This window comes from Salmo trutta, chromosome 37 (genome assembly GCF_901001165.1).
Source record: "Salmo trutta chromosome 37, fSalTru1.1, whole genome shotgun sequence".
Classification (NCBI taxonomy): domain Eukaryota; kingdom Metazoa; phylum Chordata; class Actinopteri; order Salmoniformes; family Salmonidae; genus Salmo; species Salmo trutta.
In genome coordinates, this window is record NC_042993.1 from 9,601,457 (window position 1) to 9,620,429 (window position 18,973).

The window sequence follows — 18,973 nt, forward strand, 5'->3', positions numbered from 1 at the left end:
GTCAATGTTCATCTTTTACAAAGCAGTCTATGATAAGATCTCTGTCTGGAGGACAGAAGAACATGCACAACAACAGTGAAAAGTATATCTTGACACAGATCCCTCTGTCAGCTGATATCTGAGTCTCTCTCTGCTGTCTTGTTATTTCTGGAATGTTGTTTTTCAACACAGTTTGTCAATAGACATATACTGTCGCCAGCGCACTTGGGAGAGGAGAACAATATATATTTGATTCCATATTACCCATATTCCTCTCTCCCTTCTATTGCAACCTCTCCCTCACCTTGTTGTAGGTCTTGGAGGCCTCTATGTACTCAGAGACGGCCAGGTAGATGAACTTGTACTGGGCCTCAGTCTGCACCATGCCTGACCGCTGATCTCGCACCATCTGGATGCTCTTCTGGATGTCTATGTCACAGTCCAGACCTGTGGATAACCAGGAAGTTAGAATCACAATCAACAACAAAAACACTGTCATGCTACAGTGATGACAGGCATTACAAGGATCATGGAACAAAAGAGCCATAATAAGATACAGTATAAAATCATGAAGATCTGAAGAAATGTGGGAACTTTGGTAATGAAAGAGACTCACCTTTAGTGTCAATGGTCTCGATGATCATGTCGATCACCACAATGGTGCCAGTTCGGCCTATTCCAGCACTACACAGAAACACAACACAAACAGAGTGGTTGTAAGGACAACTGGCAGTACAGTACAATGTGATTGGACTCAATGCAATTCACTGAAAATAATGAACTGTATTGAAACCATTTCTAGAGCAGTATTGATCATCTAAGTCATTCTGTGATCGGAGGTGTAAAGTGATCATGGACAAATGGAGAGGGATTTGTCATGTTGTCACACTAACAGATGTCTCAGCCAGGGGATGACCACTGTACACACACGTGACTGGGACAGTTTGGTTATATTATAAAGACCAGTGGATTGGATAAGAACTTTGTCCCTATGGATGTCTTTCAGTGTAAAGAAGCAAAGGAAATAGCTTTTGTCATTAAACTGTACTGCAACAGCCTGGTGAACACTCTATACACTATTATGCTGCACTTATGTCCGCTTACATAACAAATAGTCACGGGACCAACAACGTACAAGAGTACAAGAACCCTCCCTATTCTTGATATCACAAGGGGAAAATTCCTATAGGATAAACTGTGAGTTGACTTAAAATGCTGAGTACCACAACTAATCTTAACAACTAATCTTAATCCTGGAAAAACAACATAATCTGAAATTTGTATTATTCTAGACAATGGAGAATGGATAGAACTGACACTTATCTTCCTGAATACAGCTGGAATATACCAAGTTTAGGACTGGAAGATAGCTAGAATATACCTGCAGTGGATGATCATTGGCCCGGCGTTGGTGAACTCGGCCTGTTTTAAGTTGACCTGAGAGAGGAAGCTGAGCACCCCTCCTGGCTCCTCGGGAACTCCATGGTCGGGCCAGCTCAGGTACTGGTAGTGCCAGATAGTACGGACCGAATCCGACTGGGACAGACCGAGGAGGGGAGAGGAAAGAGACATGAGTAATACTGTAAACTCAGCTAATCTGTGACTGCAGTGATGACCGAGGTAACAGTGATGACAGTGATGATAATGGTAACAGTGACGACAGAGGTAACAGTGATGACAGAGATGACAGTGATGATAACGGTAACAGTGATGCAGTGGTGGCAATGGTAACAGTGATGACAGTGAAGGTAACGGTAACAGTGGTGATGGTGATGATAGCGATAACAGTGATGACAGAGGTAAAAGTGTTAACAGTAATGACAATGATGGTAGTGATGAGAGTGATGGCAGAGGTAACAGTGATGACAGAGGTAACAGTGATGACAGAGGTAACAGTGATTACAGTGATGACAGTGGTAACAGAGGTAAGAGAGGTGATGATGGGTGGAGCCAGCAGGTGGTACCTACCTGATCCAGAGGGGAGATCTCCATAACCCTAATCTTGTAGTCAGTGGCATCTCTCTCAGAGACACAAGTGACCACATACGGCCCCACCTCTCTGGAGCCCTGCATTTCTGGCCAGTATGGCACACATTTATTCTGCATAAACAAACATGGAGAAATGGTTTGAGGAAAATGAGATGGGCAGTTTATACTGTTATAATGTTAAAATCATACAATGTAAAAGAAAATGCTTTCAAATTCTCAGTAAAAGTTACTAACCCGTCCCTTCTCGACCTCCCTGGTTGTCATAACGATGACCCTTGTCTTCTCTTGCCACACCATCTGCCAGAAATCGTTGACAGTTGTTGCAAGGCAGCCCTGACAGGCGATGTACACCTTCTGGTCACCGGACTCCTGCAGCTTATTCTACAAAGAGACGGAGAAAGTTAGTAAAATATGTCAAATATTGTCTACATGGAGACAAAGCCCTTTGCAATTATAGTCTTTGATCATATTAATAAAAACATGTTCATGTTTAGACTTGTTATGGATTCATAACAGTGGTTTATCATTTGATGTTGAGACTACAAGGTGACATAACATGTACTTACTGTCACATAGTTGCCATTGATGTAATCTGAGCCAATGATATTGGGGTCTCCAGATGACAGAATGACCCTGGTCTCATCAACTGGGAGGAGAATAGGATGAGTGTAGAGATGGAAGGATGAGAGAGAGAGATGAGGGGATGTATCAGACAGAGAGAATATAAATGGAAGAGAAAATGTAAAGAAGATGGGTAAAAGATAAGAGGCTATATCATTGCACTTTAGAAGTAGATGCTCTTACAGGGAAGTATGTTCTTATATCGGTTTTTGCTTTTGTTTTCTGGTCTCATCCCTTCTTCTCTGCTCTTCTTCACCTTTGTCTCCTGCTTTTGAAGGGCCTGAAAAGAACAAGAAAGAGAGAGGAGAGAGAGAGAGAGAGAGAGAGAGAGAGAGAGAGAGAGAGAGAGAGAGAGAGAGAGAGAGAGAAAGACAGTCATTGTAAGCTTAATACAATTTTAAAAACATCAACAAGCATTCAATTACTTAACCAACAGTATAGAGGGGCCTTTAAACGGGTCACTTCTTGAAAATAAAAATACCCTCAAACAGCCATGACATTTCTCAACCATTTTTAAGTGACACCTTTAAGCTATTCTCAATTGTTTTATTTAACCTTTATTTAACCAGGTAGGACAGTTGAAAACAAGTTCTCATTTACATCTGTGACCTGGCCAAGATAAAGCAAAGCAGTGCGACAAAAACAACACAGAGTTACAGATGGGATAAACAAAAGTACAGTCAATAACACAATAGAAAAATCTATATACAGTGTGTGCAAATGGAGTAAGGAGGTAAGGCAATAAATAGGCCAATAGTGGTGAAGTAATTACAATTAACAAATTAACACTGAAGTGATAGATGTGCAGATGATGATGTGCAAGTAGAAATACTGGTGTGCAAAAGAGCAAAAAAGTAAATAAAAACAATATGGGGATGAGGTAGGTAGTTGGGTGGGCTATTTACAGATGGGCTATGTACAGCTGCAGCGATCGGTAAGCTGCTCAGATAGCTGATGCTTAAAGTTAGTGAGGGAGATATGTCTCCAACTTCAGCGATCTTTGCAATTCGTTCCAGCCATTGGCAGCAGAAAACTGGAAGGAAAGGCGGCCAAAGTGAGTGTTGGCTTTGGGGATGACCAGTGAGATATACCTGCTGGAGCGCGTGCTACGGGTGGATGTTGTTATGGTGACCAGTGAGCTGAGATAAGGTGTAGATTTACCTAGCAAAGACTTATAGATGACCTGGAGCCAATGGGTCTGGCGACGAATATGTAGCGAGGGCCAGCAGACGAGAGCATACAGGTCGCAGTGGTGGGTGGTATATGGGGCTTTGGTGACAAAATGGATGGCACTTTGATAGACTGCATCCAGTTTGCTGAGTAGAGTGTTGGAGGCTATTTTGTAGATGACATCGCCGAAGTCGAGGATCGGTAGGATAGTCAGTTTTACGAGGGTATGTTTGGCAGCATGAGTGAAGGAGGCTTTGTTGCGAAATAGGAAGCCGATTCTAGATTTAATTTTGGATTGGAGATGCTTAATATGAGTCTGGAAGGAGAGTTTACAGTCTAGCCAGACACCTAGGTATTTGTAGTTGTCCACATATTCTAAGTCAGAACAGTCCAGAGTAGTGATGCTAGTCGGGCGGGCGGGTGCAAGCAGCGATCGGCTGAAGAGCATGCATTTAGTTTTACTTGCATTTAAGAGCAGTTGGAGGCCACGGAAGGAGTGTTGTATGGCATTGACGCTCGTTTGGAGGTTTGTTAACACAGTGTCCAAAGAAGGGCCAGATGTATACAGAATGGTGTTGTCTGCGTAGAGGTGGATCAAGGAATCACCCGCAGCAAGAGCGACATTATTGATGTATACAGAGAAAAGAGTCGGCCCGAGAATTGAACCCTGTGGCACCCCCATAGAGACTGCCAGAGGTCCGAACAACAGGCCCTCCGATTTGACACACTGAACTCTATCTGAGAAGTAGTTGGTGAACCAGGCGAGACAGTCATTTGAGAAACCAAGGCTGTTGAGTCTGCCGTTAAGAATACGGTGATTGACAGAGTTGAAAGCCTTGGCCAGGTCGATGAAGACGGCTGCACAGTACTGTCTTTTATCAATGGCGGTTATGATATCGTTTAGTACCTTGAGCATGCCTGAGGTGCACCCGTGACCAGCTCGGAAACCAGATTGCACAGCGGAGAATGTACGGTGGGATTCGAAATGGTCAGTGATCTGTTTGTTAACTTGGCTTTCGAAGACTTTTGAAAGGCAGGGCAGGATGGGTATAGGTCTGTAACAGTTTGGGTCTAGAGTGTCTCCCCCTTTGAAGAGGGGGGATGACCGCGGCAGCTTTCCAGTCTTTAGGAATCTCGGACGAGTCTCTAATGCGGCTGAAATAATTACATATAGGTATTTTTATTTAAAAAATATTTCACCTTTATTTAACCAGGTAGGCCAGTTGAGAACAAGTTCTCATTTACAACTGCGACCTGGCCAAGATATAGCAAAACAGTGCGACAAAAACAACAACACAGAGTTACACATAAACAAATGTACAGTCAATAACACAAAAGAAAAATAGAAAAGTCTATGTACAGTGTGTGCAAATGTAGAAGAGTAGGGAGGTAGGCAATAAATAGGCCATAGAGGTGAAAATAATTACAATTTAGCATTAATACTGGAGTGATAGATGTGCAGATGATGATGTGCAAGTTGAGATACTGGGGTGCAAAAGAGCAAGAGGATAAATAACAATATGGGGATGAGGTAGTTGGGTGTGCTATTTACAGATTGGCTGTGTACAGGTACAGTGATCGGTAAGCTGCTCTGACAGCTAATGCTTAAAGTTAGAGAGGGAGATATAAGACTCCAGCTTCATAGATTTTTGCAATTTGTTACAGTCATTGGCATCAGAGAACTGGAAGGAAAGGCAGCGAAAGGAAGAGTATGTGGGGACAAGGCTATACAGTTTAGTTGATAAGCCCTATCTTGATTTGGGTGACTTCAGTTGTTTTTACCTTGAGCCATTTCAGGTCATCAAAGTGAGAGTGATGACTACATGATGGGACCTTGGGTGTGATCCTGACTACATGATGGGACCTTGGGTGTGATCCTGACTACATGATGGGAGCTTGGGTGTGATCCTGACTACATGATGGGAGCTTGGGTGTGATCCTGACTACATGATGGGAGCTTGGGTGTGATCCTGACTACATGATGGGACCTTGGGTGTGATCCTGACTACATGATGGGAGCTTGGGTGTGATCCTGACTACATGATGGGACCTTGGGTGTGATCCTGACTACATGATGGGAGCTTGGGTGTGATCCTGACTACATGATGGGACCTTGGGTGTGATCCTGACTACATGATGGGAGCTTGGGTGTGATCCTGACTACATGATGGGAGATTGGGTGTGATCCTGACTGCAGGATAGGAGCTTGAAGTAATCCTGACTATCTGATTATGAGGTCTAATTCTTGATGCCCTAGGGAGAACTACTATACCAAGAGGTACTAGTACCAAGAAATCTTGATTTTCTTAGCCAGAAATGATACTTTTTGGTTAACGTTGGAGAGAGCTTTTAAGTTTATACCCTCACCAGATAGGTGACTATCTAACTCACATCCAAGTTAGCCCACAGTATCTTTGACGGTAACCACTGTATCTATAGTAGGGTTGAATGGCTGGAATCCGTATACCGAGATTTACAGTGATTTACTGCCCAAAACCACTCCCTTTTCCCGGGATAAATACGGTACATTCGGAAAGTATTCAGACCCCTTGACTTTTTCCACATTTGTTATGTTACAGCCTGATTCTGAAATTGATTAAATAAATAAAAAATACTCATCAATCTACACACAATACCCCATAAAGACAAAGCGAAAACAGTTTTTTTTACATTTTAGCAAATTTATTACAAATAATAAACAGAAATACCGTATTTACATATGTATTCAGACCCTTTGCTATGAGACTTGAAAATTGAGCTCAGGTGCATCCTGTATCAATGATCATTCTTGAGATGTTTCAACAACTTGATTGGAGTCCAACTGCGGTAAATTCAATTAATTGGACATGATTTGGAAAGGCACACACCTTTCCAAATCATGGTCAATCTCTGATAAGGTCTCACAGTTGACAGTGCATGTCAGAGCAAAAACCAAGCATGAGGTCGAAGGAATTGTCCATAGAGCTCCGAGACAGGATTTGTGTCGTGGCACAGATCAGGGGAAGGGTACCAAAACATTTCTGCAGCATTGAACGTCCCCAAGAACACAGTGACCTCTATCATTCTTAAATAGAAGAAGTTTGAATCACCAAGATTCTTCCTAGAACTGGCCGCCCGGCAAAACTGAGCAATCGGGGGTGAAGGGCATTGGCCAGGGAGGTGACCAAGAACCCGATGGTCACTCTGACAGAGATCCAGAGTTCCTCTGTGGAGATGGGAGAACCTTCCAGAAGGACAACCATCTCTGCAGCACTCCACCAATCAGGTCATCATGGTAGAGTGGCCAGACGGAAGCCACTCCTCAGTAAAAGGCAAATGATAGCCCACTTGGAGTTTGCCAAAAGGCACCTAAAGACTCTCAGACCATGAGAAACAAGATTTTCTGGTCTGATGAAACCAGGATTGAACTTTAGGCCTGAATGCCAAGCATCACGTCTGGAGGAAACCTGGCACCATCCCTACGGTGAAGCATGGTGGTGGCAGCATCATGCTGTGGGATTGTTTTTCAGCGGCAGGGACTGGGAGATTAGTCAGGATTGAGGGAAAAATCAATGGAGCAAAGTACAGAGAAATTCTTGATGAAAACCTGCTCCAGAGTACTCAGGACCTCAGACTGGGGTGAAGGTTCACCTTCCAACAGTACAATGACCCTAAGCACACAGCCAAGACAATGCATGAGTGGCTTCAGGTCAATCTCTGAATGGCCTTGAGTGGCCCAGCCAGAGCCCGGACTTGAACCCAATCGAACATCTCTAGTGAGACGTGAAAATAGCTGTGCAGGGGCGCTCCCCATCCAACCTGACAGAGCTTGAGAGGATCTGCAGAGAAGAATAGGAGAAACTCCCCAAATACAGGTGTGCCAAGCTTGTAGCTTCATACAAGAAGACTCAAGGCTGTAATCGCTGCCAAAGGTACTTCAACAAAGTACTAAGTAAAGGGTCTGAATACTTATGTAAATGTGATACGTTTTTTTATTTTTAATACATTTTCACAAAAAAGTTATTTACTATGTCATTATGGGGTATTGTGTGTACAACCTGTGTGTACAACCTGTATTGCCTTATAACCTGTACTGATCCCTGACCCCTGGTGGAAGCTGCTGCTAGTGCTAATCCAGTCTCCTGGTTATGAGGGGCGTTTCAGTGAGGTTCCTTATCAGCATCATCAGCCCCTCTCATCCTGCCTGTTAGCCTGTGTCAGCTCAGGTGAACTCTAATTGGTCTGAAGGATTGGGGTTACACATACATCCAGTGTTTACTATTTCACTGGGCTAGAACAAAAGCCTGCATGTGTATTCCAGGACCAGAGTAACCTAACCCCTGGCCTAACCTCACAGTCTTGAGGGAAGGGATTGACTGTAAAAATCCCAAACATAGATTCACTCAACCCAGGTGTGACAACTGAAAATCTTTTCAGGAATACCTTCAGGAGAATGAGTTCATGTTTAAAGACATGCAAATCCCCATCCCCAGTATTTGTGGAATACTGACATACTATATTACTATGAATACATTAATGAATGCTCTATAAATATGGCATGTTTATTATGTGATCATGGATGTGTTATGTATGCTTTATGAACATACAGATAATGTACATTCGTTACCCATATTTTTTTTACCATTTGAAAAGTCATTTTTAACGTACTGTTAAAGCAGTTTGGAATTAGTGTTAGACAATTTCTAATCTCTCGTGGCCAGACTATTTAGCATCTAACGCAATTATGCAAGGTTTTAGTTGTGGGTTTCTGAGATTAGACAATTGAGACAGAGGCCTCAAATAGCAGTACCACATGCTACCACATGGTGGTAGTAAAAATGTGGTCTATGGTTCTTGCAGTTTATTTCCTATGGCTGTAGTAGTGAGACTAACCATTTGATTATAGTTTTTCCTTGCAACACTCTCACTTTGACTTGTCTAACGGAACATGTTTCACCATGTTGCACAAGAGCAAAGGCACATTACGTACACAGCTTATATGACCAACTAAAGCATCAAACACAGACACAGTTTCATGCTGATTTTGTCCATCCACACCAGACGAGATCAGAGGACGCAGGTTGAAATATCAAAACGAACTCTAAACCAACTATATTCATTTGGGGACAGGTCGAAAAGCATTAAACATTCAAGCCAATTTAGCTAGCTAGCTTGCTGTTGCTGGCTAAATTGTCCTGGGATATAAACATTTGATTGTTATTTTACCTGAAATGCACAAATTCCTCTACTCCGACAATTAATCCACAGATAAAAGGTTAAACCGAGTTAGTTTAAAAGTAATCTCTCCTCCTTCAGGATTCTTCTTTGGACTTATGGCGGGTGCTAACCAACTTTGAGGTGCATTACCACTACCAACTGGACTGGAGTGTGGACCTCAGTTCATCTTTCAATCACCTACATGGGTATATGCTCCTGAAAACCAATGAGGAGATGGGAGAGATTGGATTTGCAGCTCGTCAAGCATCACAAATATAGCCAAGTTCTATTTTAGCGTCTGGCTACGCAGACGCACGTGGACACGAGCAAGCAGTTTCGATGCAATGATTAAATAACACGTATGTGTACATTTATTTTGCAATGCTGGTGTGGTCAGCATGTAAGAAATTAGGCCTCAGAAAACCTACAGTAGAGTAAAGCATCCTGGTCTCATTTACTAGGCATAACATAGTAAATGTAAACCCGAGACAATCAAATTAGTATATGTTACGTTTGGTAACATAAGATAGATGGTTACTTAAGGCAAAACAAACGTGGGGTGGTTGTGTGGGTGTATAACACGAACATTTAGCAACCCAAGGCTGCTAGTTTGAATCTCATCACGGACAACTTTAGCATTTTAGCTACTTTTCAAATACTTACTACTTTTTAGCTACTTTGCAACTACTTAGCATGTTAGCTAACCCTTCCCCTAACCTTAACCCTTTAACCTAACTCCTAAACTTAACCCTAAGCTTAACCCTAACCCCTAGCCTAGCTAAAATTAGCCAGGTGGTTAACGTTAGCCACCTTGCTAGAATTCATAACATATCATACTTTTAAAAAATTCGTAACATGTAGTACGTTTTGCAAATTTGTAACATATAATAAGAATTGTAATTCATAACATATCATATAAAATGGGTGATGGTCATAAACAAATTAATACATACAATAAGAAACTTAACATATCATACTAAATGGAGTGTCTCGAATTTACATACATAATAATATGAAATGCTCTGAGACCAGGTTGAGTAAAGAGAAGAAGAGGTTAAGAAGGGTTGGTCAAAACATCACATCTTCCTTCCATCAAAAACGTAATCGACTTACATCAAACTCCTCCCAGAATCCTGCTTTGCTCTTCTTGTCTCCCTCGTTCTCTCTCTCGGCCGTCTGGTCCAGCAGCCTCACTCTGCTGTCAATGTCTGCTGCATTCACTCTGGTGGAGAAGTAGGGCTGAAGGAGAGAAGGATGGAGTGGACAGGAAAGAGAAGGAGAGGAGAATAAGTCAAGATTTGTTCGGATATGGCTCTAACTTGTCATTCAGGTGATCTTTAACCCATTATACGATACAGCATCTCCGACCTGTGTAAGGTTGTAACTTGACTGCAACACTCACAGTGACTCTGTGACCTGTATGGGGTTACAACTGTAAGTCCTGTAAGTCTTTACCTGTTTGAGGTGCACCCAGGTTCCAGACATCTCCTCGATGCCTTTGCGTTTGTAGTGCTCCATCAGGTCAGCCAGGGTGTCAAACATCTCTTTGCCTCCCACCGTGTACCGGTCATTCTATTTATATAAATATATGACGACATAGGTCCCATTATGCCTGGCAAAAACCAAACACTGCATTCCACAGTAAGAACCCTATACCAACGGTCAAGCATGGTGGTGGTAGTGTAATGGTTTGATGATGCTTTGCTGCCTCAGGACCAGGAGGACTTGCCTTAATAGAAGGAACCATGAATTCTGCTCTGTATCAGAGTATTCTACTGGAGAATGTCAGGCCATCTGTCTGTGAGCTGAAGCACAGCTGGGTCATGCAGCAAGACAATGATCGAATACAAACAATCAAGTCATGAAAATAACAAAAAAGCAACAAATTTGAAGTTTTGGAATGGCCTAGTCAAAGTCCAGACCAAATCTCAATTTGGATGTTCTGGCAGGACTTGAAACGAGCAGTTCATCCTTGAAAACCCACAAATGTTGCTGAGTTAAAGTAGTTCTGCATGCAAGAGTGGGCCAAAATTCCTCCACAGCGATGTGAGAGACTGATCAACAACTACAGGTAGCATTTGGTTGCTGTCATTGCAGCTAAAGGTGGCACAACCAGTTATTGAGTGTAAGGGTGTTGCATAACTATGTCAATTAAATAAATAAAATAAGCATCAATTTGTTTTCTAATTTGTAGACTCAGGTTTCCTTAATCTAATATTAGGTCTTGGTTGAAGATCTGATAGCATTCAATATCAAAAATATGTAAAAATAGAGAAAATCAGAAAGGGGGAGAGAGAGGTGAACATATCTGCCCATTTGTGACATAGTATGCAATTTTCAGGGACCACTTTTGGCTCGTGGGCGCTACTTTAAGAACCACTGGTTCAAAAGTAAACAAAAGTACCAGAAAACATCTTTAATGTACATCCTGTTAGCTATTAAGAAATGCACCTGATGCTTGCTCCTGGTAGGGCCTGTGCCAAGACTCAATGACCTCTGTGATAATCTTCTGACCCTGAATTCTTCAGACTCCAGCCCTACAATGCCTCTCATTCAAATCTGCATCATGTCTGCAATGAGATGAACCACAGCTAAAAATAACCTAACCATGATGGTGCTGCTGATAATGTTGAATCTACGAAAAGGCTTGGGGATGAATGCAGTTAGTTACAGTCTAGCTCTGCACTCGGAAATAACTATGCTATTTTTATTTCTAGTGGTAGTTACTGTACACACATGAATATAAAGTATTTCATTGTGAACACCAATTCTCATGTATTTTATTGGAATCGTATACGCATTTTCACACATCACCTAAGGGTCCAAATAAATACATAACTAACTAATTAAAACATAACCGCTTGGCATACTTGTTTTTTAAGTCAAACTTTTGTAACCAGGATGTGGTCAGTGATATCTATCAAACTCAAACCTCCATGTTCATATTGACTGGACTTTGCATAACTGTTTCTGTGCTGAGACAGTAGTGCTGGTGTGTTTGATGTTTGTCAGGTTTTCTCCTACATGTTGGAAGCAGGAAGGTCATTCGTTGCATAAGAATGAACATTTTGGGGAAACTGAAAATTGGTCTGGTTTCATAACAAGATGTACTCAGATATGGGAAAAACTATAGCAAAGATTGCAATGTGAATTGCAATAGTGAATGTGAGTGAATGTGTGAATGTGAGTTAGAGAGAGAAGAACATACAAACACTCTCACATGCTCGCACACACTCATGCACGCACACACACACACACACACAAACACATACACACACACACACACACACACACACAAACACATACACACACACACCTGGCACATGATCTTGATGTGTGAGACCCTCCTCCCTCCGCTGGATGCCTTGCTCTTCTCCTCAGTCAGGACAGACAGAACAAAGTCTCCAGGTTTGGACAGAGACTCCCGCACCAGGAAGGTGCCCGGCTCGTCCCGTTCCCATAGCAACTTCTCTGCGTTGGGGCCTGACAGGTGTCCGTGATACCACCTGTATGGTGTATGACAGAGAAGGGGTAAATGAAGCTCTAATGGAAACATCACTATGCCCTACACCAGGGCTGGCCAACCCTCCTCCTGGAGAGCTGCTGTGTGTACAGGCTTTTGCTCCAGCCCTGCTCTAACACATCTGATTCAGCTAATCATGGTTGTAATAAGCAGCTCATAAAGCAGAAGCCAGTGTGTTAGAACAGGGCTGTATAGTACTATACTGTAAAAGTACGGTTTGCAGCTTGTTCAGTGCTACCGAACAGACAGCAAAAGTGAGTGTAAATGTAATGTACTGTAACTGTGTTGCGAGAGAATGGAAAGAAGACTTGGTAGAGGACTTTAATAAACGTTTGAGGACATTTTGGTAACTAATGTGTATTTACGGCCTGTACAGATGCACTTTATATGGGTTTATGCAAGGTATTTCTGTCCTGCGAGTATAGTGTATGTGAGTGTGTGTTTGTGTGCATGCGTCTGTGTCTGGGAGAGTTTACACTCGTTAGTATGGGGATCGTCTCTGAGTGCTGCCTGCTGTTTAAATTTAGGCGCAGTTCTCGATTTCTTCATCTGAACTTCCTGCTTTGCGGTCGGAAAATTCTGATGACAAGATTTCGTGGCTCAAGACAGCATGATATTTATAGCCTGAGCCCCACCCGAACTACCCCCCTCTTCTTCCTCACCCCATATCACCGACCCCGCCGCTTCCTCACCCCATATCACCCCCCCATAGTCCCCCCAAATATTTGGCCCCATATTCCTAGCACGCAATGACTACATCAAGCGTGTGACTCTACTAACTTATTAGATGCATTTTCAGTTTGTTTTAGTTGTGTTTCAGATTATTTTGTGCCCAATGAAAATTAATGGTAAATAATGTATGTTTCTAAATACTTCTTAATTAATTTGGATGCTACCATGATTACGGATAATCATGAATGGATTGCGAATAATGATGAGTGAGACCGTTACAGAGGCATAAACATCATAGCATGACACCTCTGCATTAAAATTAGACTATAAAGCATACCATCACAGCAGTACTTGTGATATGGGTATCGAGAAAGAGATCAGAAAGACTGAAATAGAGCAACAGTGAAATGGAGGTTAGGGGAGAGGAAGGTATTGAGGGTCTGGTCACTGTTTTCAAATGTGTCAAAACCTAAAGTTTCCAACCGCAGCAAGAAAGGGAAGTAAAACTGACTGAGAGAGAGAGAGAAAATAGAGCGGGGAAAGGAGGGACAGTGAGGGTAGAACATGAGGGATTTACACACTCACATACACACACACGCACACACACACACGCACGTACACATGCACGCACGTACACACACACGCACGCACGCATGCACACACGCCTCAAAGTAAAGGCCCTAGAATTACCTTTCCTTCTGAAAGCTTTATGATCCTCAACATAAAGCGTTTAGATTAAGAAAGTATTAATTACAAAATGGCTGGATGTCTCAGGAGCATTTTATATGATCTGCTTCAGTTTGATAAACATGCAACGAAATTCAGCAGAACAGTGAAAGCAGAGTTAAGGGTTAGAGATTTGAGGCAAAACACGGACTTGACTGACTGACTTGGGTGGAATTAAGGGTTAGGGGTAAAGGGTAAAGGTTAAAGGTTAGAGTGCACTGACCTCTCGGTAGTGGGGTCAGAGCAGTTGAAGGGGTATTTGAGCTCGATCACGGTGCCGTCTTTGTCCTGCAGGATCCCGTTCTCTGCAGTGTAGTACTCCACCAGCTCGGACAGCGTGGCAAACTTCTCCCCTCCATACAGGTCATAGAAGTCCCCTGTGTTTTGGATACGGATGTGGGTCACCAGCTCACCCACCCTGGGGTCAAAGATCAGGGGAGAGGGGACATTCATGGACCAGTTAGTGATAGTAGACAATTCCACCATATCTAGTTTTAAGTTTAAAAAAATGTTTTTAAAGTAGCGAAAGAGAGATGCAGTGTATCTGTACCTGACAGACGGCAAGAAAAGGAGAGAGGAAAGGACGAGTGAGGAGAGATGATATACTATAAATCAAATCAAATGTTATTGGTCACATACACATATTTAGCAGATGTTATTGCAGGTGTAGTGAAATGCTGTAGGTTAACATACAGCGCCTTCAGAAAGTATTCACACCCCTTTACTTTTTCCACATTTTGCTGTTAGATCCTGAAATTCAAATTGATAAAATGTAGATTTTGTTGGTCACTGGAATACACACAATACCCCATAATGTCAAAATGGAATTATGTTTTTCAAATGTTTGACAAATTAATTTCAAATAAATAGCTGAAATGTCTTGAGTCAACAAGTATTCAACCCCTTTGTTATGGCAAGCCTAAATAAGTTCAGGAGTAAAATGTGCTTAACAAGTCACATAATAAGTTGCATGGACTCAATAATAGTGTTTAACATGATTTTTGAATGACTACCTCATCTCTGTACCCCAAACATACAATAATCTGTAAGGTCCCTCAGTCGAGCAGTGAATTTCAAACACAGTGTCACGCCCTGACCAGGTGAACTCTGCTATTTTGGTCAGGGTGTGGCATTTCTATGCTTTATTTTCTATGTTTTGGTTATAGCCTTTCTTTGTGTTTTATTTCTATGTTGGGCTCGGGGTGATTTCCCAATCAGACAGCTGTCGCTTGTGAAGTCTGATTGGGAATCACATTTAAGTTCCTTTTCCCCCCACGATGTTTGTGGGTTGTTGTCTCGTTATTTGAGCACGTAACGGATTGGCAGTTTTTCCTTGATTTTGTGTACATGTTTAATTCTAGTGTGTTAAATAAACATGTATTCGCTCCCAGCTGCGTTTTGGTCCGCTTCCTCGTCTCCCGACGACAATCGTTACAGAACAACCCACCGAACCAGGACCAAGCAGCGGGAGGAAAAGGAGCGCGAGAGATGGGCTCGCGAGGGAAAGGAGTTCTGGACCTGGGAGGAGATCATGTTGGGGAAAGGACCCTGGCGGACGGACTCCCAGGTCGAGGAGGAAAAGCCAGCCGGTAGACGGAGTCGCAGGCGGCGGTCGAGGAGGCCCGGTAAACAGCCCCAAGAAAATGTTTGGGGGGGGCTAATGGGGTGGTCCGGAAGGGCAGAGGAAGAGCCCAGACCACTGCTCTCGTGGGGGATGACGGCGGAGGAAGAGAAGGAGATGAGGCGTTTGATTGAGGACCTGCAGAGGGAAGATCTGGAGGAGGAGCCATGGTATGCTGAGTTGCGCGCTGTGTCGCCAGTGCGCCCGCACAGCCCGGTGCGTCCGGTGGACATGCCCAGCACATGCCGTGCTAGGATGGGCATCCAGCCAGGACGAGTGGCTAAACCGGCTCCACGCTTCAGGTCACCAGTGCGTGTTCACAGTCCTGTCTGGCCCGTTCCTGTTCCCCGCACCAAGCCCACGGTGCGTGTCCCCAGTCCTGTCCGGCCCGTCCCTGCTCCCCGCACCAAGCCATGGTATGCAGAGTTGCGCGCTGTGTCGCCAGTGCGCCCGCACAGCCCAGTGCGTCCGGTGGACATGCCCAGCACATGCCGTGCTAGGATGGGCATCCAGCCAGGACGAGTGGCTAAACCGGCTCCACGCTTCAGGTCACCAGTACGTGTTCACAGTCCTGTCCGGCCCGTCCCTGCTCCCCGCACCAGGTTAGTGGTGCGTGTCCCCAGTCCTGTCCGGCCCGTCCCTGCTCCCCGCACCAGGTTAGTGGTGCGTGTCCCCAGTCCTGTCCGGCCCGTCCCTGCTCCCCGCACCAGGTTAGTGGTGCGTGTCCCCAGTCCTGTCCGGCCCGTCCCTGCTCCCCGCACCAGGTTAGTGGTGCGTGTCCCAGTCCTGTCCGGCCCGTCCCTGCTCCCCGCACCAGGTTAGTGGTGCGTGTCCCCAGTCCTGTCCGGCCCGTCCCTGCTCCCCGCACCAGGTTAGTGGTGCGTGTCCCCAGTCCGGCCCGGCCCGTCCCTGCTCCCCGCACCAGGTTAGTGGTGCGTGTCCCCAGTCCTGTCCGGCCCGTCTCTGCTCCCCGCACCAGGTTAGTGGTGCGTGTCCCCAGTCCTGTCCTGTCCGGCCCATCCCTGTTCCCCGCACCAAGCCCACGGTGCGTGTCCACAGTCCTGTCCGGCCCGTTCCTGTTCCCCGCACCAAGCCCACGGTGCGTGTCCACAGTCCGGCACGGCCCGTGTCTGGTCCACCGGTGCCCAATCCTGTTCCGGTCGACGGCTCCGCTCCGGAGCCTGAGCATGCCGCTCCACAGTGGTCCAGTCCGGGCCAGAGGGGTAGGGCTAGGGTGGAGGCAGGGGGAGAAACACGCCCGGGGCCAGAGCCTCCACCGAGGGTGAGGCGCCCACCCGGGTCCCCCCCCTAATAGACTTTAGTTTGGTGCGCCGGGAGTACGCACCGTTGGAGGGGGGGTACTGTCACGCCCTGACCAGGTGAACTCTGCTATTTTGGTCAGGGTGTGGCATTTCTATGCTTTATTTTCTATGTTTTGGTTATAGCCTTTCTTTGTGTTTTATTTCTATGTTGGGCTCGGGGGTGATTTTCCCAATCAGACAGCTGTCGCTTGTGAAGTCTGATTGGGAATCACATTTAAGTTCCTTTTCCCCCACGATGTTTGTGGGTTGTTGTCTCGTTATTTGAGCACGTAACGTATTGGCAGTTTTTCCTTGATTTTGTGTACATGTTTAATTCTAGTGTGTTAAATAAACATGTATTCGCTCCCAGCTGCGTTTTGGTCCGCTTCCTCGTCTCCCGACGACAATCGTTACACACAGATTCAACCACAAAGACCAGGGAGGTTTTTCAATGGCTCACAAAGAAGGGCACGTATTGGTAGATGGGTAAAATAAAAAAGCAGACATTCAATATCCCTTTGAGCATGATGTTATTAATTACACTTTGGACGGTGTATCAATACACCCAGTCACTACAAAGATACATGTGTCCTTCCTAACTCAATTGCCAGAGAGGAAGGAAACCACTTAGAGATTTCACCATGAGGCCAATGGTGACTTTAAAACAGTTATAGAGTTTAATGGCTGTGATAGGAGAAAACGGAGGATGGATCAACAACATTGTAGTTACTCCACAATACTCAACTAATTGACAGAGTGAAAAGAAGGAAGCCTGTACAGAAAAAAATATTTGCAACAAGGCACTAAATAAAGTAATACTGCAAAAAATGTGGATAAGCAATTCATGCTTTGTGCTGAAAATGTAGTGTTATGTTTGGGGCAAATCCAATGCAACACATTACTGAGTACCACTCTCCATATTTTCAAGCATAGTGGGGGCTGCATCATGTTATAGGTATGCTTGTAATCGTTAAGGACTGGGGAGTTTTTCAGGATAAAGAAACGGAATAGAGCTAAGCACAGGCAAAATCCTAGAGGAATGCCTGGTTCAGTCTGCTTTCTACCAGACACTGGGAGATTAATTCAGCTTTCAAAAACCTAAAATACAAGACCAAATCTACACTAAAGTTGCTTACCAAAAAGACAATGAATGTTCCTGAGTGGCCTAGTTACAGTTTTGACTTAAATCTGCTTGATAATCTTTGGCAAGACCTAAAAATGGTTGTCTAGCAATGATCAACAACCAATATGAGTTTGAAGAAACTTGAATTTTGCACAAAAATGTTGCACAATCCAGGTGTGGAAAGCTCTTAGAGACTTACCCAGAAAGACTCACAGCTAATTATGAATTTGACTCAGGGGGTTGAATACTTATCTAATCAAGATACAGTATATTAGTGTTTTACTTTTCATATTTGTACAAATTTTTACAAAAATGTTCTCCCACTTTGATATTCCAGATTATTTTGTGTAGATCGTTGACAAAGAATTACAATTAAATACATTTTAATCCCACTTTGTAACACAACAAAATGTGGAAAAAGTCAAGGGATTTGAATACTTTCCGAAGGCACTGTAGGTTGAGCGAAGGAGAGAAGGAGAGACAAAGAAGGAGAGAAAGAGATGGAGGATGTCCTAGCTGATGGAGAGAGAGAGAGAGAGAGAGGTAGAGGATATCCTTGCTGTCAGAGAAAGAGAGAGAAGACAAAGAAAGAGAGAGAGTGTATTCCTACCTGACAGAGAGAGAGAAGTCTCCCTGGTTCTTCCTGCTGGGTCGGGCCAGGAAGCTGCCATGGACGCCCCGGCTCTTCAAAACAGACTCAGCATCCAAGCCAGAGATATCCCTGTGGAACCACCTGGATACACAGAGAGAAACACATTACACACATATACATACAGTATATACAAACCACACACACACACACAGAACAGGCCACGCACATATACATACAGTATATACAAACCACACACACACACACAGATCAGGCCACGCACATATACATACAGTATATACAAACCACACACACACACACAGATCAGGCCACGCACATATACATACAGTATATACAAACCACACACACACACAGATCAGGCCACACACATACACATACAGTATATACAAACCACACACACACACAGATCAGGCCACACACATACACATACAGTATATACAAA

The 18,973-nt window shown here is 44.0% G+C and overlaps 1 protein-coding gene across 5 annotated transcripts in view; it reads right to left on the bottom strand.

The window, feature by feature from the left end:
- The window catches only part of LOC115177393 (tyrosine-protein phosphatase non-receptor type 6), a 37,688-nt gene that overhangs the window by 13,295 nt on the left and 5,420 nt on the right, over positions 1–18,973 (bottom strand). For all 5 annotated transcript variants that reach the window (XM_029738128.1, XM_029738131.1, XM_029738130.1 and 2 more), the window contains 12 exons: positions 18,532–18,654; positions 14,100–14,294; positions 12,272–12,461; positions 10,411–10,527; positions 10,069–10,194; positions 2,773–2,869; positions 2,535–2,614; positions 2,203–2,349; positions 1,948–2,079; positions 1,361–1,515; positions 596–663; positions 284–426 (listed from right to left, as the gene is read on the bottom strand). In XM_029738128.1, coding sequence (XP_029593988.1) covers positions 284–426; positions 596–663; positions 1,361–1,515; positions 1,948–2,079; positions 2,203–2,349; positions 2,535–2,614; positions 2,773–2,869; positions 10,069–10,194; positions 10,411–10,527; positions 12,272–12,461; positions 14,100–14,294; positions 18,532–18,654 — 1,573 coding nt within the window. The remainder of the gene's footprint in view (positions 1–283; positions 427–595; positions 664–1,360; positions 1,516–1,947; positions 2,080–2,202; positions 2,350–2,534; positions 2,615–2,772; positions 2,870–10,068; positions 10,195–10,410; positions 10,528–12,271; positions 12,462–14,099; positions 14,295–18,531; positions 18,655–18,973) is intronic.